The sequence below is a fragment of the Phaenicophaeus curvirostris genome, chromosome 5 (genome assembly GCF_032191515.1).
Source record: "Phaenicophaeus curvirostris isolate KB17595 chromosome 5, BPBGC_Pcur_1.0, whole genome shotgun sequence".
Lineage (NCBI taxonomy): Eukaryota > Metazoa > Chordata > Aves > Cuculiformes > Cuculidae > Phaenicophaeus > Phaenicophaeus curvirostris.
In genome coordinates this window covers 10,932,119-10,954,003 of record NC_091396.1, presented here as the reverse complement: position 1 = coordinate 10,954,003, position 21,885 = coordinate 10,932,119, and the positions used below count along the sequence as shown (strand labels likewise).

Sequence of the window (21,885 nt, the reverse complement as noted above, 5' to 3'; positions counted from 1 at the left end):
TTACCTTTTTTTTTTTAGTGGAAAAAATCAAATTTAACAAAAGCTCTGCTTTTAATACTTAGCAATGCCATATGCTGCTTTAGACTGAGAGAAGGCTCCTATCTGGCTTATTTTCTAGCGGTTAGGGAGAGTTAGAAGCCCATTTGTGTGTGCCCTTGGAAAATGCCATGACTCTCCTGCTGATTTCCTCCCTCAGGAGTAAATCGACCTGTCGTGGAGACCTGTAGAAGAATTCTGTACTGATAGCAATTACAGCACTGTTTTTATTATAATTGAAAGTTAAACAGACTTTCTGTCAGGGAAAACATATAATTCTAGTAAAATTCATGCTTTCTCTCAATTCCAGACTTACTTTAATCAGTGCAGAAAGAGCTTGAGAAACCTGGATGTGATATGGGGTGTTGGGCAATTTGACAGATGTCTGGAAGGGGAATGATGTGGCTGGAGATGAGGCAGCCTCATCTCCCAAAACTCCCACAGAGAACACCAGCAGGAGAAGGAGCCCTCTTCTTCCCCATCCTGGGGATTTCCTCTCTCTCCCTATCCTGTCTGTCTTGATTTGCTACTTCACAGGTGGCTTTTGACACTGATGTTCAAGCAGCAGACTGCCCAGCAGCTCTGAAAGGAAACCATGCAGAGTGAAGGAGCATGTAGCTCCACGGGCATCGGTGTCAGGAAGCCTATTTTCCCCTGGATTAGAAATTAAACAAAGCTGTCCAGTCACTGGGACAGCTGTCTATGAAGTCTCTTGGGTATCTGGGTTCCCCCACATCTAGTTAAAGAGCTGCTTCTGCTGCAAGATTCCCTCTGTTGGGGCATTTTACGTTCTGTCTTGACTGTTGAGTCTCATGGTATCATCTAGTTTGTTCCTCTACCTCAGACAGGGCTAAGCACACATTATTCCTGAGAAATGCTTATGTCACCTCTTCTGAATAAAACCTCTTTCCCCAGGACCTCAGATGAATTGCTTCTGGTGTGTGACTGTTTGTAGGGTCAGAACGATCTTCCAAATGCCCAACCTGTGTTTTTCTTGCTGCAAACTAAGTTATTTGCTTCTTGTCTTGATAGGAATGGCCAAGAGGTGCTTCTCTTCTTTGCTGTTACCTTTCCTTTATTTGAAAGTGGTTATCTTCTCCCATCAGTCTTCTCTAAATTTAAACAAACCTAATTCCTTTCCTGGTAGGTCATATTTTCTAGATCTGATAACTTTCTTTCTCTGGATTCTCTCCAGCAGTTCTTTCCTGAAGCTTTAGTGTTACAGCTGTGGATTTGCACAACTGAACAAAGCAGAAGGAAAATCCCATGGGCTTGTAACTTTTCAAGCCTTGAGAGAAAGTTTGCCATCTGCAAATATAGTATTAGTTGGTTTTTAATCTTCTGCTCGTTATCAACTTTATGTTTATAAAAAGCTCATTGGATGCCTGGTCACATTGTTTTTGTATAACTGAAGCTAAGATGAAGTTGGTCACAAACTAAAAATGAAATGTATTCTTAAAAGTGTAATTTACCTCTTCAACACACGTTCTCTTTACCTCAAGAATTCAGATTTTTCTGAAAGACCTGTTTTAGAAATATTGGGCTAGTTGTAAGAATTATTAGGTAGCCTTCTGCGGCTATTCGTAGCCAGAAGATCAGTGTGGATAACAGCACTGGTGCTTTCGCACCTGCAAATTCTTGCAGGTGCTGTTGCATAGTATCTAAAAAATGTTTGCACTCAATACTCTTCATTCAGAGACAATTTAGAAGATCATTCAGAGATAAAATTTAGAAGACTGGGGAGATATAATCCTTTTTTTTTCTCAGACATGTCTCCAAATTAAGGCATGTTTTCAGTTATTCTTGTGTTCCCACACCAGTACCTGCAGAGTCTTAATCCTCTTCCAGGGATTATGTGTGTATACTAGTGATGCCTCAGTGAAGGCACCATTCAGCGCTTCTGCGCTGACGTTCAAGGAAGTAAATTAATTGAACGGAGGAAATGGTTTAACTTTTGCAGGATTTTGTAAAATAAGTTTCAACCCTGATAACTATTGACAGACAGTGTTTCCATTTTAGTTCATTGTGCAAGTATTGGAGGATATGAAACATATAAAAGCCTTAAGCCCGCACTCCCATGCCGAGCCATTGATCTTGGTTGTTGGTCTGCGAGCAGCAACTTTCTGGGCAAGTCCAGGTTTGCATTGCTCATAAAGTGAAGGCATGGGAGAATGTTTTATGCAAGCAAAGAAGTAATTCCCTTGATAAGATGTTGCAGACTATCAGTTGGTTTTAGTTGAATTCATTGGTTTGATCAGCTCTAACAACTGGTATCCTTTTTTCTCTGAGTTTTTAAAATAACTTTTCAAGTTACTCTACCAAGCGAGCATAATGAAAATAAGTCATTTCTTGTACCTTATGAAGCTGTATTGAATGGACCAGCTATAAAACATACTGTCCCTAACAGTTTCTCCATTGCTGACTGTAACATTGTGTTGTTTGAGGTGGGAAAGATACATCTGTCCTGCATAGAAAATGTCTCAATACGTAAATGAGAAAGCCGTATATACTCAGAACTGACTAATTATATCTGGAAGGCATCTAGAAGGCGTCTGGAGTGTAGAAGGCGTCTGCAAGAAAGATACATTCAGGTTTGCAGCTAAAAGAGCTTGATGCACAGGAGAAGCTGTCTTAAAATACATGAGAGAGGGAGAGAGAAACTGGTGTTAAAAAGGAAACTCTGAAGACAGACCTCCTAAACTGCAGCAGCTTTAAGCAATCTCAGAAAGTGCTAAAAGGTCAGCCAAAATCTGGTTTTAATTTTGGGGTTTTTTTGGTTGATTTTCAGGTTAGTGCTGAGGTGTTTTAATTTTGTTAAGAGAAAGTACAAGCACAAAACTGTTTCTCTAAAAGTTAACATGACAAAAAGCAAATACAGAATTCTTGACTTGATCTGTCATGTGCACAAGCTCTGCTCTTGTTGAGGGCGGAGGGATGGGGTTATTGCCTCCAGGAGTTTAACTCTTCCTCCACTGAAAGCTGGTATTTGGAGTTTGCTAACATAAGGAAGGCTTTTTTTAAATTTCATTTTTGTTTTTAACTTTCTGTAAATTTAAATTGGACTGCAGATCCTCATTTTTCACCAGATAGCAAAGTGCAAGAAAGCTCATCTATTGACAGCTTGTATTATTTTTGATAATCACATTGAACACCGGCATAACAGGTCTGAATTTTTCATCACAGTCAGGTCCTTAGAATTCAAGCTATAAAGGAGATGGAATTGCCTTTTGATACGTAGAGCTGAGCTGGAAGTGATTAACTGAGTAGCTCATTATTTTCCTGAAATAAAAGGGAGGCATTTAGTGGTTGTAATACAAGATTTTTTGCTCCTTGGTGCTTTAGCTTTATTTGCAGTGTCAGCATTCACCAAAATGGAAATCACTAAAAGCTACCTTTAGTATGAGAGGGGTTTTTTTCCAGTACGTTACTCCCTGCCCCTGTTGTACTGATGTTCTGGAAGAAACACTTGATAGTCTTAATTTTAGAGGCTATAATAGTAGCTGCTAATGCCTCAAGATGATATCCAAGTAGGTAAAAAGGAATGGGAAGAGAGATAGCACATTAGCAAAAATTCACCAGTAAACACAATGCAAGATCTAACATGAATATCAAGTAACATTAATTACTTTAGAGCCTCTCTTGTTTTCCTTGTGTGCATTTTAATTATTATTTCAGCATAATGCAATAGCAAGGGCTGGTTTATAGGATGATAGTAAGACTTGAGGCTATGACTATGGCTGATTTTGTAAGCAGGGGCTGGTTAGGCTGAGCAAAAGATGCTCATGGCTGTGCTGTGCGTTGCATGCCATCCTGCCTGGGATCGGGGAGGGAGAAGGATTTCCTCCTTCAATCACTTTTGAAGAATTGACCCAGTAAGCAGGCCCACTCCATGCTGTCTTCTGGTGAAATGTTAAACCGTGGCCTTGGTCATGTGAGGCCAATAAAATCAACAGTAGCCATGATGCCCCTTCACTGTAGCAGTAAAACTGAAACCCCCTTAATTATCCCAGTCAACATTCAATTACCTCTCGTTTAACTAAAATTCCCCCTGAATTTGAAAGCTTAAGTAGATGTGATAATTTTTGTCAGTTCTTTCCCAGTATTGCTGTGTTTATGTTTTGGCTTAATCTTGTGTACAAGGTTCAAATCTTGCAAGGGTTGAATTAATCCTTCAGCCTTCTGAGAATTATGAAGGATGGCGTTTTGCTGTTTTACAAAGGTTTACATCTCCCTTTTTGTGGTGAGACTTTAGAAATTTTGTACGGTTTGGATTTCCCAGACAGTAAGTGGAATATTTGGCTGGACTTCCCACCCTCTCATCATTTCTTTGTGGTTCCATGTGGATCCATCTGCTCCCTTATTATCAGTTATTAAAAGGTGTTTGAGACAGTGTTAACCTTGAGATTACTGATGGGCAGGCACTAACATTTTCATAAGCTGTGCTGAAATGTTCAGACCAATGGGGAGTTAAGAAATGCCTCTTTGTAGAAACACACATGCAAATCAGGAAAATAAAGCTCTTGGGAATCCGTTTTGCGTGTGCTAATCCCTCCAAGCTCCTGTTAGAGCCTGGAGAAGTGGAAATACCCCGTACTTTGGATGTCAGACCAGTAATGTTGCTTAGTGAGACTGGGACTACTCTCCGTTTCCCCAGTTTCAGCTCTGTTTGTTGCAAGGCGCTGTAGCCTCTGAGGGACCGGACTATCAGGTTTTGGTTATCTCTGGTGATTGGTTGATTGCTTGTAGTTCAGGTGAGGGTTGCTGTAAATATTTTTTTTCAGGGGGCTCACCAGCCAAATTGTGTTCCATCAGAGCTGTCGTGGCCTCAAATGTGCAGCCTCCCCTCCTTTCTCTGTGGGGTAAATGACTTTCTATCACCTTTTACCTGTTATTTTACAATGTATTGAGGCCCCACTGAGAATGGAGGTGTGCAGGAGAGGAAGTCCCTCTCTTCTGCACATGGGAAAGGCCTGCTCTCATCTCCCCCAGCAGAATAAAAATGTTATGGTTTTGGGTTTTTTGAGTGTTTGACCAACTAACTGGATTCTGTAGTGCATGTGCAGCTTATGCATGCATGTTTGAACACTCCCATCCACTTAGATCGGTTAGAGTCACCAAACTTCTTCATTTTTCAAAATAAAACTCCATTATGCCTAGACATGTTGAGCTAAATCTGTTCCTGGTGTTGTTTCCCTGACTTCCCAAAGAATTACACCAGAGATGAATTTGGTCTGGTATAGCAGCTTTTTTTGCCTGGAGCAAGTCTTTATAGCAGAGTTGTATTTCTCTCAAAAATATAAAAGAAACACTGACAGATCTGCAGCTCTGGTCGTGTGAGCAGGTGCAGCTATATTAAGTTATTTCTTATTAAATTGATTCAGCAACTTGAGGCTTGTAATTTTTGTTCTGCTATGGTTCTGTGACAGAGACCTTTAAAACAGGCGAAGTATACATCTTTTCTTGTAATTCCTTTCTCTGCTTTTATAATTTTAAAGATTTTTGTTTGTATGTAGCTCAGATTCTGATTTTATTATTTATTTGGGTAAGATCTGAAAATTACAGCCTTTTCCAGTTAATTGCATTGAGCTGTGTCATCGCTAGTGTAATTCCATTTACTCCACTGACATCCGGATGAATGTGAACAATAGTTTTTGCTTTTGTTTTTAGGTTTAAGTGGTTTTAGGCTCTGGTGGCTGCTTTGGCATAAATTGGTGTTCTTCCCTTCCAGCTAGTGGAAGTATGCTGATGGACTCTGCCTGAGGATCTGGCTTGTTATTTTAAGGGTGCCACTCTTCAGCCAGATGAAAGGTGTCACGTGCTGTGGAGTTTCCCTAGTGTTAAGACCTATTTTGACTATCTGTGAAAAGTAACCTGATGCTCTATGCCTTCATGTAATTGTACTCAGAAACTATGTGGTACAGAGTTCTGCTTTTGACAGCCTTTATCATCGATACCTCTGCTGATGTGAGGTAAAACAGTTACTAATGTTTTAGTTTTCCTGGGTGCTTCCCCTGCTTGTTATTTCCATTACTGCTCAGGTGCTGTTAACTTAGTAGACAGAAATGTTTACCTGAAATTCCATGGTCTTTAATGCCTTTTGGGGTTGTTTGTGTGTTTGTTTTGTAGGTATATTTCCTTTAAGACTCCAGGCTTAGGCTTGGAGACCCCAGCCATCACCATTGAGCCCAGCAGCTGGAGCGGCAGCGAGAGTCCTGCCGAAGATATTGAAAGAATGAGTGATTCTGCAGATAAACCTATTGACAATGATGCAGAAGGTGTCTGGAGCCCTGACATTGAACAGAGCTTTCAGGAGGCTCTAGCTATTTATCCACCATGTGGGAGGAGGAAAATCATCTTATCAGATGAAGGCAAAATGTATGGTAAGTGGTACACATTTAGCCCTCGGAAATAATTGCCCCAATGAGAACTGTAAAGCCCAGCTTGTTTTTACACAAAACCTCTGGCTCTGATTTTGGTACTAATGGACTAAATCTTCAAGAATCTGTGAAGTTGAGGGAGCTCAGCTGGGCTAATATGTTGCCCAGGACTGTCTGAACCAGTCCCTTCCCCACTGCCGCTAGGAAGCTATATTAGTGCAGGATTGTGTCTTTAACGAATGCTATGCTATGGCTGAATGAGAAGTTTAAAAGAAGCTTTTAAATGTGTCACTCCTTGAGCGTAAAAAAAGTAAGCATTTTTATTTGTTTTCAATAAGTGGTGCAGAGAGATGAAAATACAGTCTGTCTGATTGCATGGCAGAATATGCAATATTAAATTGCACTGTGATGGTTTGTATTGTGTACAGAAGCCTCTTGATGAAAGAGGCAAGTTAGGGGTGCTTTTATGCCTTTCTTTTTCTTCTTTTTTTTTTTTTTCTTTCCCTCCTCTCTGCAAACTGCTGTAAATCAGATGACGTGCTGACAGTATTCCATAAATATACACTCTGCCAAGGGATCCTGACATCTGCACACACTAGCCGGGGCTCCTCAGTTTTCGTCCTGTTCCTCCAAGCTCTCAGTCTCTCTTTCTTTTCCATTTTGCAAACTTCTCTCTGTGGGTGGTGGAGCTCTTGCTCCGGTTCCTCATCCTGCAGAGAACAAGGGCGGTGGGCCACTGTGCCTTGGGGGGCGAGTATACTTGGGGTGGCCTTGTCCATACCTGGCAGGGCTGTCCGGAGGCAGTGGGGGCAGCGGCCGGAGAGCGCAGCCCCGAGCAGATGGTGCTGCAGCTGCCACCAGCTGTGCCCCCGGCCGAGGTCATGGAAACAGGGACACTGCTGCTACTGCTGCTACTGCTGCCGGGGGGGCCAGGGCAGCAGGACCCAGCCCCCTGCCTCCTTTCCCAGCTGCCATCTGACCCGGGTGGCCACACTGCGCAGCGTGGCTGGAAAAAGAGAGCTGTGATGAAGTATCTCAGCTGCCCCTGGCAGAAAGTTGCCGGGGCCCCAGTTTCCTGCCTGGGTGTTCGCTTTTTTTCTCTCTCTCTTCCCCCCGCAGCACTACACAAGGGAATATAATTTCCCTTGTCCTCTCCTTCTTGCCCTCTTCTGCCGATTTGGATTGCATTTCGGTGTTGTTGTTTTCCTTTGGAAAGGGGAGATGATTTGCGTAATTAGAAGGTTGCACACTTCCTAGGCGTACAGATGCATGTATATACAAACAAGCTTATTGTGTATTTATGCTCAAAAGCTCTACTTAGGCTTGAACAGCCTCATCAGCCACAATAAGGGTGGCTGCATTTTTTTAAATCGGGATTCCTACAACCACAGTAATCACCCCTGAAATCTGATTTTTGGTGTTTGGAAGCATTCTTTGTGCCATTGTATAAATTAAATAAATTAACATATTTATCCATTCATTTCAACAATCACTGATTTAATTTAATGGTTCTCTAATCCTGAATGATAACATTTGTTAAATTATATACGTAGAAAACTATTTATGCATATCTAATTGCTCTTTATTATTACTAGCTCATAATACCGTAAGCATATATACACATCTGATATATTTATGCTAAATCAAATGTCACCTATTTTCAATCAAAATAGGTTTGTGCGTTTGATGCTTAAAAATTGACTCAAAGTGCTGCCCTGATTGGGAAGAAAAAAATGCATTAGGAAGCGCGGGGTACTTTATGAGCAGAATTTACATCCTGGCTTTGCAGTGGATGAACTTGTGTTTTCATTCTTCAAGCTGAGTAACTGCTTTGTAGTGTTTGAGGATTTATTGAAACCATGCTAGGTTTCTGAGGACTTTCTAATAGAGTCTTATGGCCCTGAGAGCATAATTGTTCTCCAAGGATTTTGAAATCAAAACAGTGTAAGTGTTTTAGATTCTGTGTGGCATAATGAAAATAATTTAATGCCTTTTAGTGGCATACCGAGTTTATTTCACTTACAAGAGAGATATTGCAGTATCTCTAAGCTTCCATAGCGTTAGGGGATATTGTAATGTGTCAGTAATGCATGAACCATGTAAGACAAAAGGTCAAGAGAGCACCATTTCATTTTCTAACTGAAATTACCTTAGATATAGGCACTAGAACAAATATGATCTTTATGGAGACAAATATAATGATCACTCTGTGTGGATTAAGTTAAGCAATTGTAGTTTTTTCTCTTTGGAAAGAGACTTTGAGAAGAGCAGAGGTTTTGCTTGAAGAAATATTATAATCCCTGCCTTTGATTTAATGAGAGCTTTGCAACATTCATGTAAGCAGAAGCCAGAATTTCTAAACCCTTCTTTGTGGTGGTCTAAAATTGCCTTTAAAAGCGTTTTTTCTAAGAGGGCTGTGTACAGGCTCCTGAGCGGTTGGCCCGGGGGTGGACCTGGAGGATAGGTTAAGCAGGAGCGAGAGGCTTGGAATCCAGGGGACGTGTCGGGGGGTGTTCAAGGGGCGCCTGCCTGTAATACCACCTGGGCAGCAGCATGGTTTGTGCAGGCAGAGCCGCCCCAGCAGTAGCAAGGGACATCTGTGACCTCTCTGTGCAGCCCAAATCACTTCAGCTGTTCCTCTACAGCTGTGATCTTGGATGAAGGAGGGAAGGGAAGGGCAGGGCCTTTTCCTCTCCCCTTGCTTTCCAAAAAAAGTAACTTACGGCACCAGAAGACTATGAGAACAAAAGACTTTTGATCTGACCCCCACAGAAAAGAGTTGCAGGGCCCCATTGATGGGGAAGGGAAAAGGGATGTCTTAACTTTTTTTTGGCCCTGGACATCCTCAAATGTTAAGGACAGAGTCATGACCTGTGCGAGGCCAGGAGCATTTCAGGCTGCTGCTGACCCTGCCACCAATACGGCTTCTTGAAGAAGCCGTTAGAAAACAAAATTAAAACTTAATGGAACTCTTTGGTTTTAGATTTATAGGAAATGATTGAGTGAGAAGCAGAGACACTCGTTTTGGTTCAGAGGGCTGAATTCCAGGAACTGTAGTTTATAAATTCTTGAGAGAAAGGGAGTGTGCTGTAAGGCCAAAGGACCAGTGATAAGATTTCTGCAGGAAAGCACTCCTTTTCCCCCTTCCTGTGCACGTGTGTGGTTGTGGTGGTCCTGCAGTTTTGATTTGCTCCTGGTACAGTATTGACTAGTGGTAAATAAAAAAAAATGATGAGGGTGGAATAAATACAAAAGCTCGAAGGAGGGTAGAAGAGCACATCTATGAATTGATGCTCGCGCTCTTTGTGGAAGCAGCTGAGCATGGCCCATGGAGGAACGACTCGACTCTTAGACCCATTTTAATTAGTTTTGCAAGGTATTGGTAAGAATTTTTTTCATCTGGACCATTTCAGAAGTATTGATAAAACACAGATATCATTCACTAGTGTGAAGCAGGACACTCTGTAATTTGTCTCCCCTTTTAGAAATGAATTCTGATGAATTTCTGTGTGCTTGTTTATCCAGCACATAGTAAAACTAGCCCATTAGAGGGCATTGGCTGTCCTGTATTTGTACTTTGTTCCAGTTGTTGGTCTTTTACTGCTGACAGTTTAGTTACTCGTAGCAATTCCTGTGAACTCACTTATTGGCAGGATATTTGCCTGTGCTTGTCTTTGCTCCTGGGAGAGTGTTTTGGAAAAGATGACAAGAATGAAAGCTGCTGTGAAATGCAGCCCTGCTTTTATCCCTGGTATAACACTGAAGTCACTGGAGTTAACCGCTGGAATGGATTTGGCCCCATGTGCATTTTTTCATCTTCTTTTTGAAATCTAGCTATAGTGAGATGTAGCTTTAGTGAGGCTCCAGGGACAATGCTGAAGTGACATAAGTTGCTAGCAACTGTAACAACACCTGCAGACATGTTACTATCAACCCTCCTTACTTGGCCTCAAGGTAGCAAAGATGGATTTTGCCTTTAAGACAAGAAAATAGTTTGATCTTCATTTTTCTCTTGTGTGCTGAATGAAATCAGTCATTGTGATTTGCGTTAGAAGTATTCATCCTTGTAATAAAACTGCTTGAGCGTGCATTAATGATTATTTAGAAAGGAAGTTTTGTAGCGTGTTTAGTTGTTTTACAGAGAAGAATGAGTACTAATTAACGTGAGAAGGTGCATAGCAGCCTTTCAAAGCTGTTGTATATGTTTACTAGGTCATGCATAAAATCTCTTGGCCTGCATTACCATGACAGTAGAAGGAAAATTATACTTTCATAAAAATTTCTGTTCAGATGTTAGAATCTTTGCAGGCTAAGTAATAATAGTCTTCATTTCTAAAGCACCTTGTATAAATTGAATATTAAAATTGAACTTTGAACTTGTACATCAGTAAAAGATACCCTATTCTGTCCGCTTGTGTGATTTTGTAGCTAACTGCTATTATTAGGTGTCATTCTGGTTTTCAATTAGGAAACTACAAGGTAACTACCTTTATGAAGAATACAGTAATGTGTTACAAATTATTTTTACTATTGCTTTTAATTTTAAAAGTTCCATGTTAGTTACTGCCTCTATAAAGACATCACTACCTTATAAAGTTTCCACAGTATTAAATATATTTGAATGCGAATAAGGTATTTCTAGTGATGAAATACCAGATGTGAAGTATCGGGTTGCATGTTTATTCATCTGTTATTGCAATCATTGTACAAAGATACGCTCTTGTATTTTCTTATTTTTGCTTTATGGTTTCACAGCAACATACACAAAGTGCACTGGAGATAGGACTCCTATTATGAAAGTTACTATTTGGGGTTCTTGGATTGTAAACAAATCTGTCTAGAAACATTCTTGCAATCCTGTGATTCTTACTGTATTACGTCATGGCACAGTCCATGCATGAAGGCAGGCTACAAGCCTGTGCTGAGCAATCAGTTAAAAGTGAAGAAAATAAAGGTCCAAAAATACAGCGTGTGTTTCAAAAGTTGCTACTTAAAATACTCAGATTATGAACAAATCTGCCTATAAACATTTTTGGAATTCATTGATATTCTTGCAACATCGTCATGCTGTGCTTGCAGGGGGGCAATCTGCTTTTGTGAGCTGAGCAATAGGCACTCCTGTCCTTAGAAATGAAGGGTATTGGACTTCCCTGTTGTCAAGAGTTTCTGAAATGTGGGATTACAGGGTTTAATCTTTTTATTTGGGCTAAATTGTCAGTGCTTTGGAATGAAGTGGCAGAGTCTTCACAAGGTAGAGAATCTTTTTTTATTTCCCCCCGCACCCCTCTGATGTAAGCTGCCATCCTCAGGGGAAAATTGAAGTGGGACTGTTAAGAGCTGTGCATGAAAAGGGTATCAGCTCCTGCCTGGGGAGCAGGCAGAAGAGAACAAGACGTGGGAAACACCACATCTGAAAATGTGAGTAATGTTGCACAAGGTCATACATGGCATAGTGATCAAGTACTCTGTTTGCCTGTGTTGGATCAGGAGAATGATGTATTCCAAAGGAATTGGGAAGTTATACTTGAAAGTTTTCCTGAAAAACTATGCATCAAAAAAAGCAGGACATCCCTTGGAAGTGCTTTTCAGCACTTCATTTTTTTGTTCTCGCTCTAAGTATGTTCTCTTCAATCATCCATATAAAGAAGAACTCACAGAAAATTGTTTGTGGGAAACAATGTCAAGTAAATTGTATGGATGCTGCCCAAGTCTTCCTGTGTTTAGTAGGTACCCTTGTAAAGAGGAGTTACTAGCAACATTAGTTTTTTGCCTGGAACTAAGTGGAGGCAGCAAGGGCACATTTCAATCAGGCATTTGACCACTAAAGAATCATTTAATGGCTAGTCCTGCTTAAATGGTTATACTAAACAGAGTAAGAGGATGCTTTTCCTTTATGGTAATGTTTCTTCAGTAGAACCCTTATTTAGGAATGGTACATGTTAGCATGAGAGCACTGGATTGATGCAACCTCACTAGAACATCAAGGATACATTTAGATGGTTGTCTAGTATGATTTATATTAGCTAATTTTTCTTCTAGCACTGATTTCATAAGATGAACTTGTGATCCTGTAATTGCAGAAGGCATAGTTCTGTAGCCTTAAGAAATAGTCACGCTAGGAGGTAGTTAAAACAGCCTTAATTAGGCTGATGAAGTATGTTAGTTGGTTGCACAGTACTGAGAGCTCAAGATAACTGAAAATCCCGCATGTAGATAGCATAAAACAAAATATACGTATTTATTTGATCTCATTCCTTGCAGAACTGGTGTCTCTCCTAGAAGCATGTCAGGGTGAGCACCTTCTGGTTCAGACAACCCGGGGACAACTTGAGTTAGACAAGTAAGGCCCACATGCTCTTGGGGGTTGTGATAGGCTATCAGGCTTGGATTCCTCTTCATGAGATTAATATAAGTTTATAGTAGAAATGTCTCCTTTCTAAAAATACCAGCTGAATTATCTCATATGATCATAGCAGCAGCACATTGACCCACATCCCCAGTAAAATGCTTATGTGGGAATGTGGAAGGTGAATTATATTCATGTTAGACTACCCTGTTCTGGGCATCCTAATGGAAGCAGAAGGGGTAAAAAAAAATGTAGAAACGGTTGTTTTTTAAAAATAGAGACTTGGACAGTGCAGACAGTGATTTACATGCTCAGTAACAGAAAAAAATGGCTCAAAAAATTGACCCTTAACCACCAGCAGTACCACCTCCGCAGTAAGCACCATCACCATGGCTTGCATCCGCATCCAAGAGCTGCTGGAATCGGAGACTCCTAGCCAGCTGTTCAAGCCAGGCGGAGCTGGGGCAGATGAGATGGGTGGTGAAAGCCAGGCATCTGAACCATGTCAGGAGGGAAACTTCATCCTTGTGTTCCCCCCTCTCCCCTCGTGGATTTGCTCACTGTGGGTGTGATCACAAGTGCAAAGAACAAGGGACAGTGGCAGCACAAAGAACTTTTTACAGCATCTTTGTTTTTCTGGGGACAAGCAGTCTCCTAAGAAGTGGGCTTATATCCCATCCCATGCTTCACAGGAGTGAGCTGGGCTGTTGGAGAGTAAATGCTGTGGTTGTTGTGACATGAGTCTTACACAATTCCCTGAGGGCCCTGCTATTCAAAATTAATATGTATCTTAACTGTGTCTTACAGGGATTTCCTCAGAGATGCATGCAGGAATTTTGTGATGCCTTTGAGAAGTTGCAGTCATACCATTGTATGAGTATTTTCCTATCCTACAAACAATTTAATGTGGGACATTTGGTCTGGAGCATCAGAGAGAAACACTTCAGAGTCTGGGCTTCCAGATGATTTTAGTCTGACCATATAGTTTAAGGAATTGGGCAGTTTACAGACTTCCTGTAGAAATAATAATTTAGCTAATAAAAAAAGCCTCTTCTGAAGCTTTTTTTTTGGTTTTGTTCTAGGCATTCTAAAACTTCTATGTTGGATGATTAAAGAACATGTTTTTGTTAGCAAATATAATATCAACTGGTAAGGGGGAGAGAGATGAACCAAAATGTGCTAATTCCATCTCATGGATGGTCTTTTAAACAGAAGGAAGTAGCATGACTTGTTAGACATATTGTAAAAGGGGCAACAATGCATCCCAAATCCATGACAAAACTGAAACCCTGAGAGAGCATTGCACACTGTGGGAGCTGCTGGGGTGTCAGTCAAACACCATTACAACTCTCCTTACAGTGGACTCAGATAAGCACTGTTAATAGAAACTAGTCAACGTGCACGTTCTCTGGTGTGAGAAGTCAGCATCTCTATCGCAACTGCTTAATTACAGCCTTCCTACAGTGGCCATCTCCAACTAGGTCAAGTCTCCTGAGGTTTTCCTGGTTGTAAGTAAATTTCTTGCTTTTACTGAGGTCTTCTTTCTGTATTGTTTAAAAAGAAAAAGAGGAAAAAAAAAAAAAAAGCAATCCAGAGATCAGGCTGTTATGTGCACCCACACAATCTCATAGGATTTAGGAACTTGGTACAGAATTTAAGTTAGTACAAACTCCGGCGTGCCTTTGTAAAGGGTCAGGATACCAGAAGTTACCATGTGTATAAGCCATCAAAAAAGAGCACATCCTCCTCCCAATTCCTTGTTTGTTTGCCCTCCTTGGGGTGGGTAGACAGGGGACCCAACAGGCAGCAGTGGATTTGGGGTGAACCAAATCTTGATTTGTCTATAGGCAACAGTATCAGACTTTGATGTCCGACAGTTCTGAGGACAGCAGGGCAGAATATAAGCCTGGGGGTGTTAGGGAGCATATTCCAGTAATTTTTGTGGAAGTAGGTGAGGTGGATTATATTACCTTTGCAGGGAAGGAATGAAATGCTTTTTCAACATGCCTAATCATCACTGCAAAGCTAAAACATTTTAGTCTTACTTGCCTGAAGCTGCTTCACTTTTGCTTATGCCTTAACATCAACTGGTGTTTGGTTAGCATGGAAAGGAAAAGGATTACTTAAATAGAAATCATGGTTCAAATTGCCTTTTATGTTGTGCTAGCAATGCAAATGAGTAGAGAACACAGATTAAAAAAGCGACTTCAGCCGCTTGGATTCAGCATCAGTTTTACCCCTGAACTAACAGCTAACACCACTATCATCTTATTGGGAAAAAGAAAATGTTAACCTAAATGATTCCAGTTCCAGCTTATCAGGGACAGCAGGATTATGGGTATTGTTCACAACTGTAGATTAGTAGTAAAAAGATTTTCTATAGTGAAAGTAGTCTTTGAATCATTTTAAGAGCTACTTTCTTGGGATCGTGTAACTGCAGTATTTAATTCTTTGAGCAGGAATTACTTCTTCATTTGCTTGGTTCTTCCTTGGATAGACTGTCAGCAGTAAACCTATTAGTGCAATTAATGGTGAAATAAGTGCTTACTAATAGCTACACACACATGTGTGTGTGTACATATATGTGTGTATGACTATAATGTGTTCCCTACCAGCCAATTAAAATATGTTTAAGAGACCTCAACAAGAGGTTTACAAATAACAAATTGGCTATCTCTTGGCTAGGACCTTCCTTCTTTGCTTTGGCAACTAAAAGCAACCTCCTAAGAGAGCTAGCTGCAAAGAAATATTATGATTCATATTTGTAGTAGTTATTAGATGGCTATATAGGCATATATTTAGATAGGTAAGATATGCAGGCATATAGTTTATTTTTAGCTATAGGAGCTCTAATCATCAGAGGCTGTGAAAGTGCTGAGGAGAATTACTATGAGGGATAGTGTATGGAGAAGCCACCCACAGAATTTTCCATCCTGCAAGGCTGGATGAAAAAAGAGTATAGGAGCTGCATAGCTGTGTTGCCAGAGGAGTGTCATTAGCAGGTGGGACAGTTTAGAAAACCCTTTGGCCTGGCCTGGCCACCCCAAAGGCTGTTGATCTTTCTCAACTCTCCTTTGGTAGCAGTTGTCCCAGGTTACAGCCTCTCGCTGACCTCTGCAAGTGTGACATGCACAGAGCTGTTGGGGATGGCGAGGACTCTGGTGTATGAAGTTAGCAAAGAGGGAAATAATACGAAAGATGCATTAGAAGTGTAAATACTGAGCCAAGATAAAAAAATGAGGTAAAGTAGCCATGAAAACCTCATGTCTATTAAAGTGACGAGACAGGAAGTTTTACAAGCTGCCATTACCCCAATGAAGAAAAAATAGTGGAGAGATTAAATAACTTGTCCGATGTCATCGAGAGTTTTATAGCAGAGCTGGGAATTGAGACCTCTTCCCCCCAGTGCCATCTATGTTTTAATGCTGAAGGGGCCCCTTTCACAGTTTATCCAGTGACCCTTGGGGAGCTTAGGGCTACTGTGGCAAAACCATGTTTCCTGCACCACATCCTGTGCACTGGGAGAGCAGGCTGCATCTTCTGAAAAGTACAGTCTCTGCATAATGTGACCACAGGATGCCTCGCACCTCTAATAAGGGAGCTGGCTAAATGCCAGTTTATTATTATTAGACATTCATTTAATATAGTAGTTCCTTGAAACCAAACAAGAGAAGTCCTTGAGGTGCTATAATACTGTGTACAAATAATGGGCAGCTATAAAGAGTCTAACATATATATGGGGAAGAGAGAGAGAAAGTAGATGGGAAAGTGAGGCAATGTTTAACCCCATGTTGATGCTCCATGAGATGTGGCCATTCCACAGAGCAATATAGAGGCTGGTGAAAATAAGATGATTTAATTTGTTGCTAACATCATTATTCAGGGAACAAAAAAATCTGTAGCTTTATCCAAAGACGTAATCTAAGAGGTCTTTACTCTGTGCCAAGCTAAAATTCTGCGATTTAATTACCGATTTAGAAAATATCTTGGGCTCAATTTCCTCCTCAGTTACACTGCTATAAATCTAATGGAGTTGTTAAAGATTTATGGCAGTGTAACTGAAGGCAGAATTGGGTCCCTTATGTTTAAAACTTAGTTTGCCACATAAGTAATAATTTCTATTTTCTAGGCAAGAGTTTAAGAATCTTGCAGACCTCTGTTCCTGTAAAAGAAATATAAACTACAGTAGTGTGGGTGAGTGATTAATGCTGGAGGGGATGTCTGGGGGCAATCTGAATTGGCTGGTGTGGAAAATCCATGTGCAATTCAGATTTAGGATCTGTTTGCAGATGTCTTGTAATTTGAAATGTCAAAAAAATCCCAAACCTTAGGCCTTCATGTAGTAAATTAATATGCTGCTTGTTCAGTATGCAGCAAGCTTTGCTGAAGTAATACCCTCACGTGAAGTGTGAACTCATCCCATTCCCCTTAGTAAGGACTTAACTTCAAAATTGATTATGACTGTCATAACCATGACCATTATGACTGATTATTCTAACAGTATCTAAATCAGTAAAAACTCCCTGCTTTCTTTTTATTTAAATCATACATTTCATGATTTAAAAAGGAAAAACGTTGCCTTATTTATCCAGACCTAAAGTAATCTTGTGTCAGCACAGATGTACTTTACTTATATACTGGCTTTTCATCTCTAGTGGAAAGGGCTTTCTAATAAGCAACTGGCTCTTCATTAGTTTTCTCAGCTTTCACTTAAGAAAACAGGTCAACTTTTGAAGTCTTCATCTGAAAAGTCAGTTAGGATCTGCCCATGGAGCGTACAGAGGTGCCTGCTCTGGCCTGAACACAGCTTGTGCAGCTTACCCACCGCGAGGCTCATCAGGTCTCAGTGTGTGCCCTGGTCCTTGGATTTCCAGGGGGCTGCTGTCCTGTGGGCATTTTCCCCAGTAACACGTTGGGACTCCGTAAGTTGGAACTATGCTGCTCTGGGATTTATGTTGATTCAAACAAGTTTATGTTTTTGCTAGAGTACTGTAGGCCTGCAGTAAATAGCTATCCCAAAAAATAAACCCTTTAAAGTACAGTAATTCAGTGTCTGTCCAGAATAGGCTGTTTTAATGGAAATACAGTATTTACGTCCAAGGTGTGTTTCTAAGAACTTTGTTTAGGAATGAATTGAAGAGTTTATTATTCTAAGCTTTTCAAGCTAATATTTTTAAGATGCAAGAAAAAATAATAGGTTAGGTACATTATATTGTCTTAGAAGTGATTATTCGATGGCACTTTTATTAGCTGTGAAAGCAGTAACTCTGAACGAACATAAATCATTTCAATGTTTAATATAGTCCTGAACTGATGCGTTGTTTCATGATACCTGTGACTTCTATGTATGAATTTTGTTGGTTTTCTTAATACTGATAGAACATTAACTACCTAGAAATTAGTTGAAATTTAAAGGAATAAACCACCCTATTGTCATTTCTTGAGGTATTTTGCAACTTAAGCAAAGGCTCAGGTATTCCAGATATGATAGATGTGCAGATTGCATAAGACGTTATGCATTGCTCACTCTAAGATACAGAGTCCTGTCTGCCCTTAAACCCTTTGTTCTCTGGGCTGAATGCAGTTAATTAGCAACTGTCTCCATGGCAACTGCCTCATAGTCCAAAAACATTGTCTCGTTTTTTCAGTTTAGCTTATCACACTGTTTACCTGAAGGGCTTTTCACTGCGTTGAGTCTCATTTGAGTTGGCTGCATGCCTGCTCACGGAAGTGAATTGTCAAGATAGAAAAACACCATGGCAGCAAGATGCTGAACAGGGCTCTACGCGTGAAAGCAAAAACATTAAAAAAGTTCCGTGGAAACAAAAGTTGAAGTTTGTAATGATTTACATCCAGTTTTAAAGCATGTGACTTGCCAGGAATACTGTGCATTTTAAAATCCTGCTTTACTTCTGGGCCATTTTTCATAATGTCTTGCCACCAACCCCACGTGGTGTTCCCTCGCCCGTAACACACTGCAGGCACAGACCTTCATCCAGGTCTGTGAGGAAGCCTGCCTGCCTCCAAACCCTGACTCTTCATTAAGAGGCCATCGCTGTACACTGGTCAGCTCTGTGGAACATTGTAGTCCTATTTGTTTTCCTTTTATGTTAACATTGTTACAAGGGAAATATGTGAGTGTTGATTTCAAATGATAAATTAATTAGGAAGGGAAGGAGAAGATCTATTGTGGTCAGATAAATCGAAGTACGCTGGAGATATTAGGCTTATTTATATTAGCCATCAAAGTGCTGTTAAAATATCTGCCATACACTCATGATTCGGACAGTTACAATAGGCATGGATTTGTACTAATAGGACTTTGTCGATGTAGGATGACACACTTCAATCGTGTTTGAAGTTTATACAGGGGTGTGTCCACATGCGCACACACCTCTGTAGAGGTTTACTTGGAGGTGTGAGAGTGTCATTGAAATGACAGTGAAATCTTACTAGCGTCTTGATCTGACATTTATGCGTGGCCTGAAACCAGGATGCTTCTGGCGTGAAAGACTAGGTGAGAAGTGCCATTTTGCTTATTAATGCTCGGTTTGTTGGGATTTTGTATTGTTTTGGGTTTTTTTCTTAGTGGGCAGTACAATGGACGAGAGACTGATTCAGACAGGGGTAATTCTCGTTTTATCCTAGGCAGACCAGAAGCCAGGGCTTGTCATTCAGCCATGCCAGTACACGCTGGCCTCCCTTCCCTTTTCTAGTGACAATTTCAGCTGGCAAAGATCCTTAATTCAGGTTATTCTCTGTTCATGGTAATGTTTTGCTCATACTATTTCGCATTCACTGTCATTATTAGTAGTACTTGAATTATAGCAGTGCTGAAAGTCTGCGGGGAGGATAAAGGCTCCATTGTAGTAGGTCTTGTGCACATAAGATGAGACCATCTCTGCTCCGGCTGTTTAGAGTCTGTTTTAAGACCAGTAGTATAAGTGCGTTTATCATTTGAATAGCAGAGAAGGAAAGAAAATGCTACAAATGATAGGAAATCTATGGTTAGGTGGAGTAACCCTTCATTTAAGTATCTCTGAGACATTCGATGTTTGTTACATTTGTAACTGTAGGGTAGAAGGTAAATAAAATGCTTTTCTTTTTCCCAGCTCCTCTCTGCTGACAGGGTGAGAATAGGATGCTGTAGGAAGCTGGAGGGCTTGGAGCGGGAAGAGGCAGTGGGTGGAACAACTTGTGGAGGCCCTGGACCAAAGGGTTGGCAAGGGTGGTGACACAGGGACTGCTGGAGGGGAGAAGAATTCAAAGTGATGTATAAACTCACTGTTTATCAGGAGCAAGCTGTCTGCACCCTTTGCTCTGCCGCAGGGTGTTACACACCCAGTTTTTTTTTCCTGTGCTATCTGAATTAGTGACTGATGCAGTTGAAGCAAGAGATACTTGAATGCAATCCCCCAGTAACTCCGGGTGTGCAAGATTGTTGCTCACATTCACGGATCTTACACAAACTTACTTTCAATGGAAACCACAGAGAGTATCAAATTGTCAGGATGTTTTCCAACTTTAGAAGGCATTTAGCATTGTCAGCACCTCTGAATCTATGGCTCAGTTCTCCTGAAGCCAGACTTGCTAGGTACCAGTAGGGGTCCAGAAATGGAAAACTCTAATGGCCTGAAAATTCCTACTAGAATTTGACGTTATTTAATTAGCTTAAAGTAGAGCTTGGCAGATGGCAAAACAGTGGAAAGTACCTCCCTTTTTAAAAATATGAGCCACATCCTCTACTTGTATAAACTGGCTGAGCTCCACTGAAATAGATGTTCAGCTTCTGTCAATTAATGGGAAGAGAAATATTTCTGAAAACAGGAAAAACCTGTTATAGACCACCTAAACGATCCACTGGGTTCAGGTACAGGAATAGTTTTTAACAGACTGATACGTTTCCAAAGTAAATGTATCCTTTGCAGTCTTGTTCCATTGATGTGCAATTCAGAGAATGAATTCGACTTGCTTTTCTAGAGGTGCATTAAGTCTGCAGAGCTGGCTGCAGTGAGGCGTACTGTATCCTGGTTTTTGCAAGTCATTCACTTATGAGAGTAAGACATCAATATTTCATTCTAGTAAAGCCAATCTTTAAAGTTGTGTAAAATCACCTATTATGTGATAACCTTAACCAACCTCAACCAAGTTTTTTAGAAATGGAGAGATCTTTGATTGAAAGTTGTGAGCTCACCTCATTCTTTTCCAGGGGAAATTCTTGCTCAGATGAAAGCTCTCATATGTTTAAAAGCTGTTGCATTCTTACATTTTAATGTTTCCCATTAATTTTTTTTTAATTGAAAACATGAAAACAAAGCCTGAACAACAAAGCTGACTGCTCACTTACCCTGTTGCATGGTATCAACCTGACAGATTCATTAAATCTGTAAAAATATCAAATCAGAATTGGAAGAGAATTGAACATGCTGAAACCAACACAGTGTTTATAAGGCTTTTCTGTACCTGCTCATTTTTCTTTGAATTAAACCATCTGTGTAATTTAAGAAGATACTGCAGGTTAACCCCATACTACAGCATATTGTAAAGCTTTGGCGTTCGCTGGCTTCAAGCTGCAGATTAACTGCAGGAACACAAGCAGTAAGAAGTACAGCTAACCTTAAATACAGCAGTAAGAGGGATCTGAGATATTGTTACAGGTTGCTGAACCTGGGCCATGCAAACAGTTGTGAAGTCACATTTTGAGGGGTGGGTGCTGAGCTTGTGTGGGCAGCCTGTCTCCACTCCCACCCGCTGGAGCATGCAGTGATTTAACCAGCAGGTGAAGGAGGAGAAGGTGGGAGAGAAATTGTCTGGTGATTCAGGACAGCCAGCCATCGCTGCGTGGGTACGGGCAGGCCAGACCGCTCCCTGGTCTGCCAGAGCTGGGTGGCTGCCTTTTTAATAATTAAAAAAAAAAAATTATTGTTTATTTTACAATTTCATATAATCACATAACACTTCATAAATTCTTCACATTCTGTAAGTCATGTGATTTATGATCTGTTATGATTTATTTCGTTTGTGATGCTACCACCTGCAGCATCATTGCTGCCAGGAGCCCTTGTCCCACCAGGGGCAGCTGGTCACCCCATCCCAGCAGCTGGGTTGAGGTACATTTTCCCCAGT

At 40.7% G+C, this 21,885-nt stretch overlaps 1 protein-coding gene across 10 annotated transcripts in view; it reads left to right on the top strand.

Annotated features, from left to right (window-relative positions):
* Positions 1-21,885, top strand: part of TEAD1 (TEA domain transcription factor 1) — a 161,213-nt gene that overhangs the window by 48,897 nt on the left and 90,431 nt on the right. For 8 of the 10 annotated variants that reach the window (XM_069857541.1, XM_069857540.1, XM_069857544.1 and 5 more), the window contains exon 3: positions 6,163-6,416. The exons of the other annotated variants lie outside the window; for them this stretch is intronic. In XM_069857541.1, coding sequence (XP_069713642.1) covers positions 6,269-6,416 — 148 coding nt within the window. In that variant the 5' untranslated portion in view covers positions 6,163-6,268. The remainder of the gene's footprint in view (positions 1-6,162; positions 6,417-21,885) is intronic. 10 annotated transcript variants of the gene reach the window in all.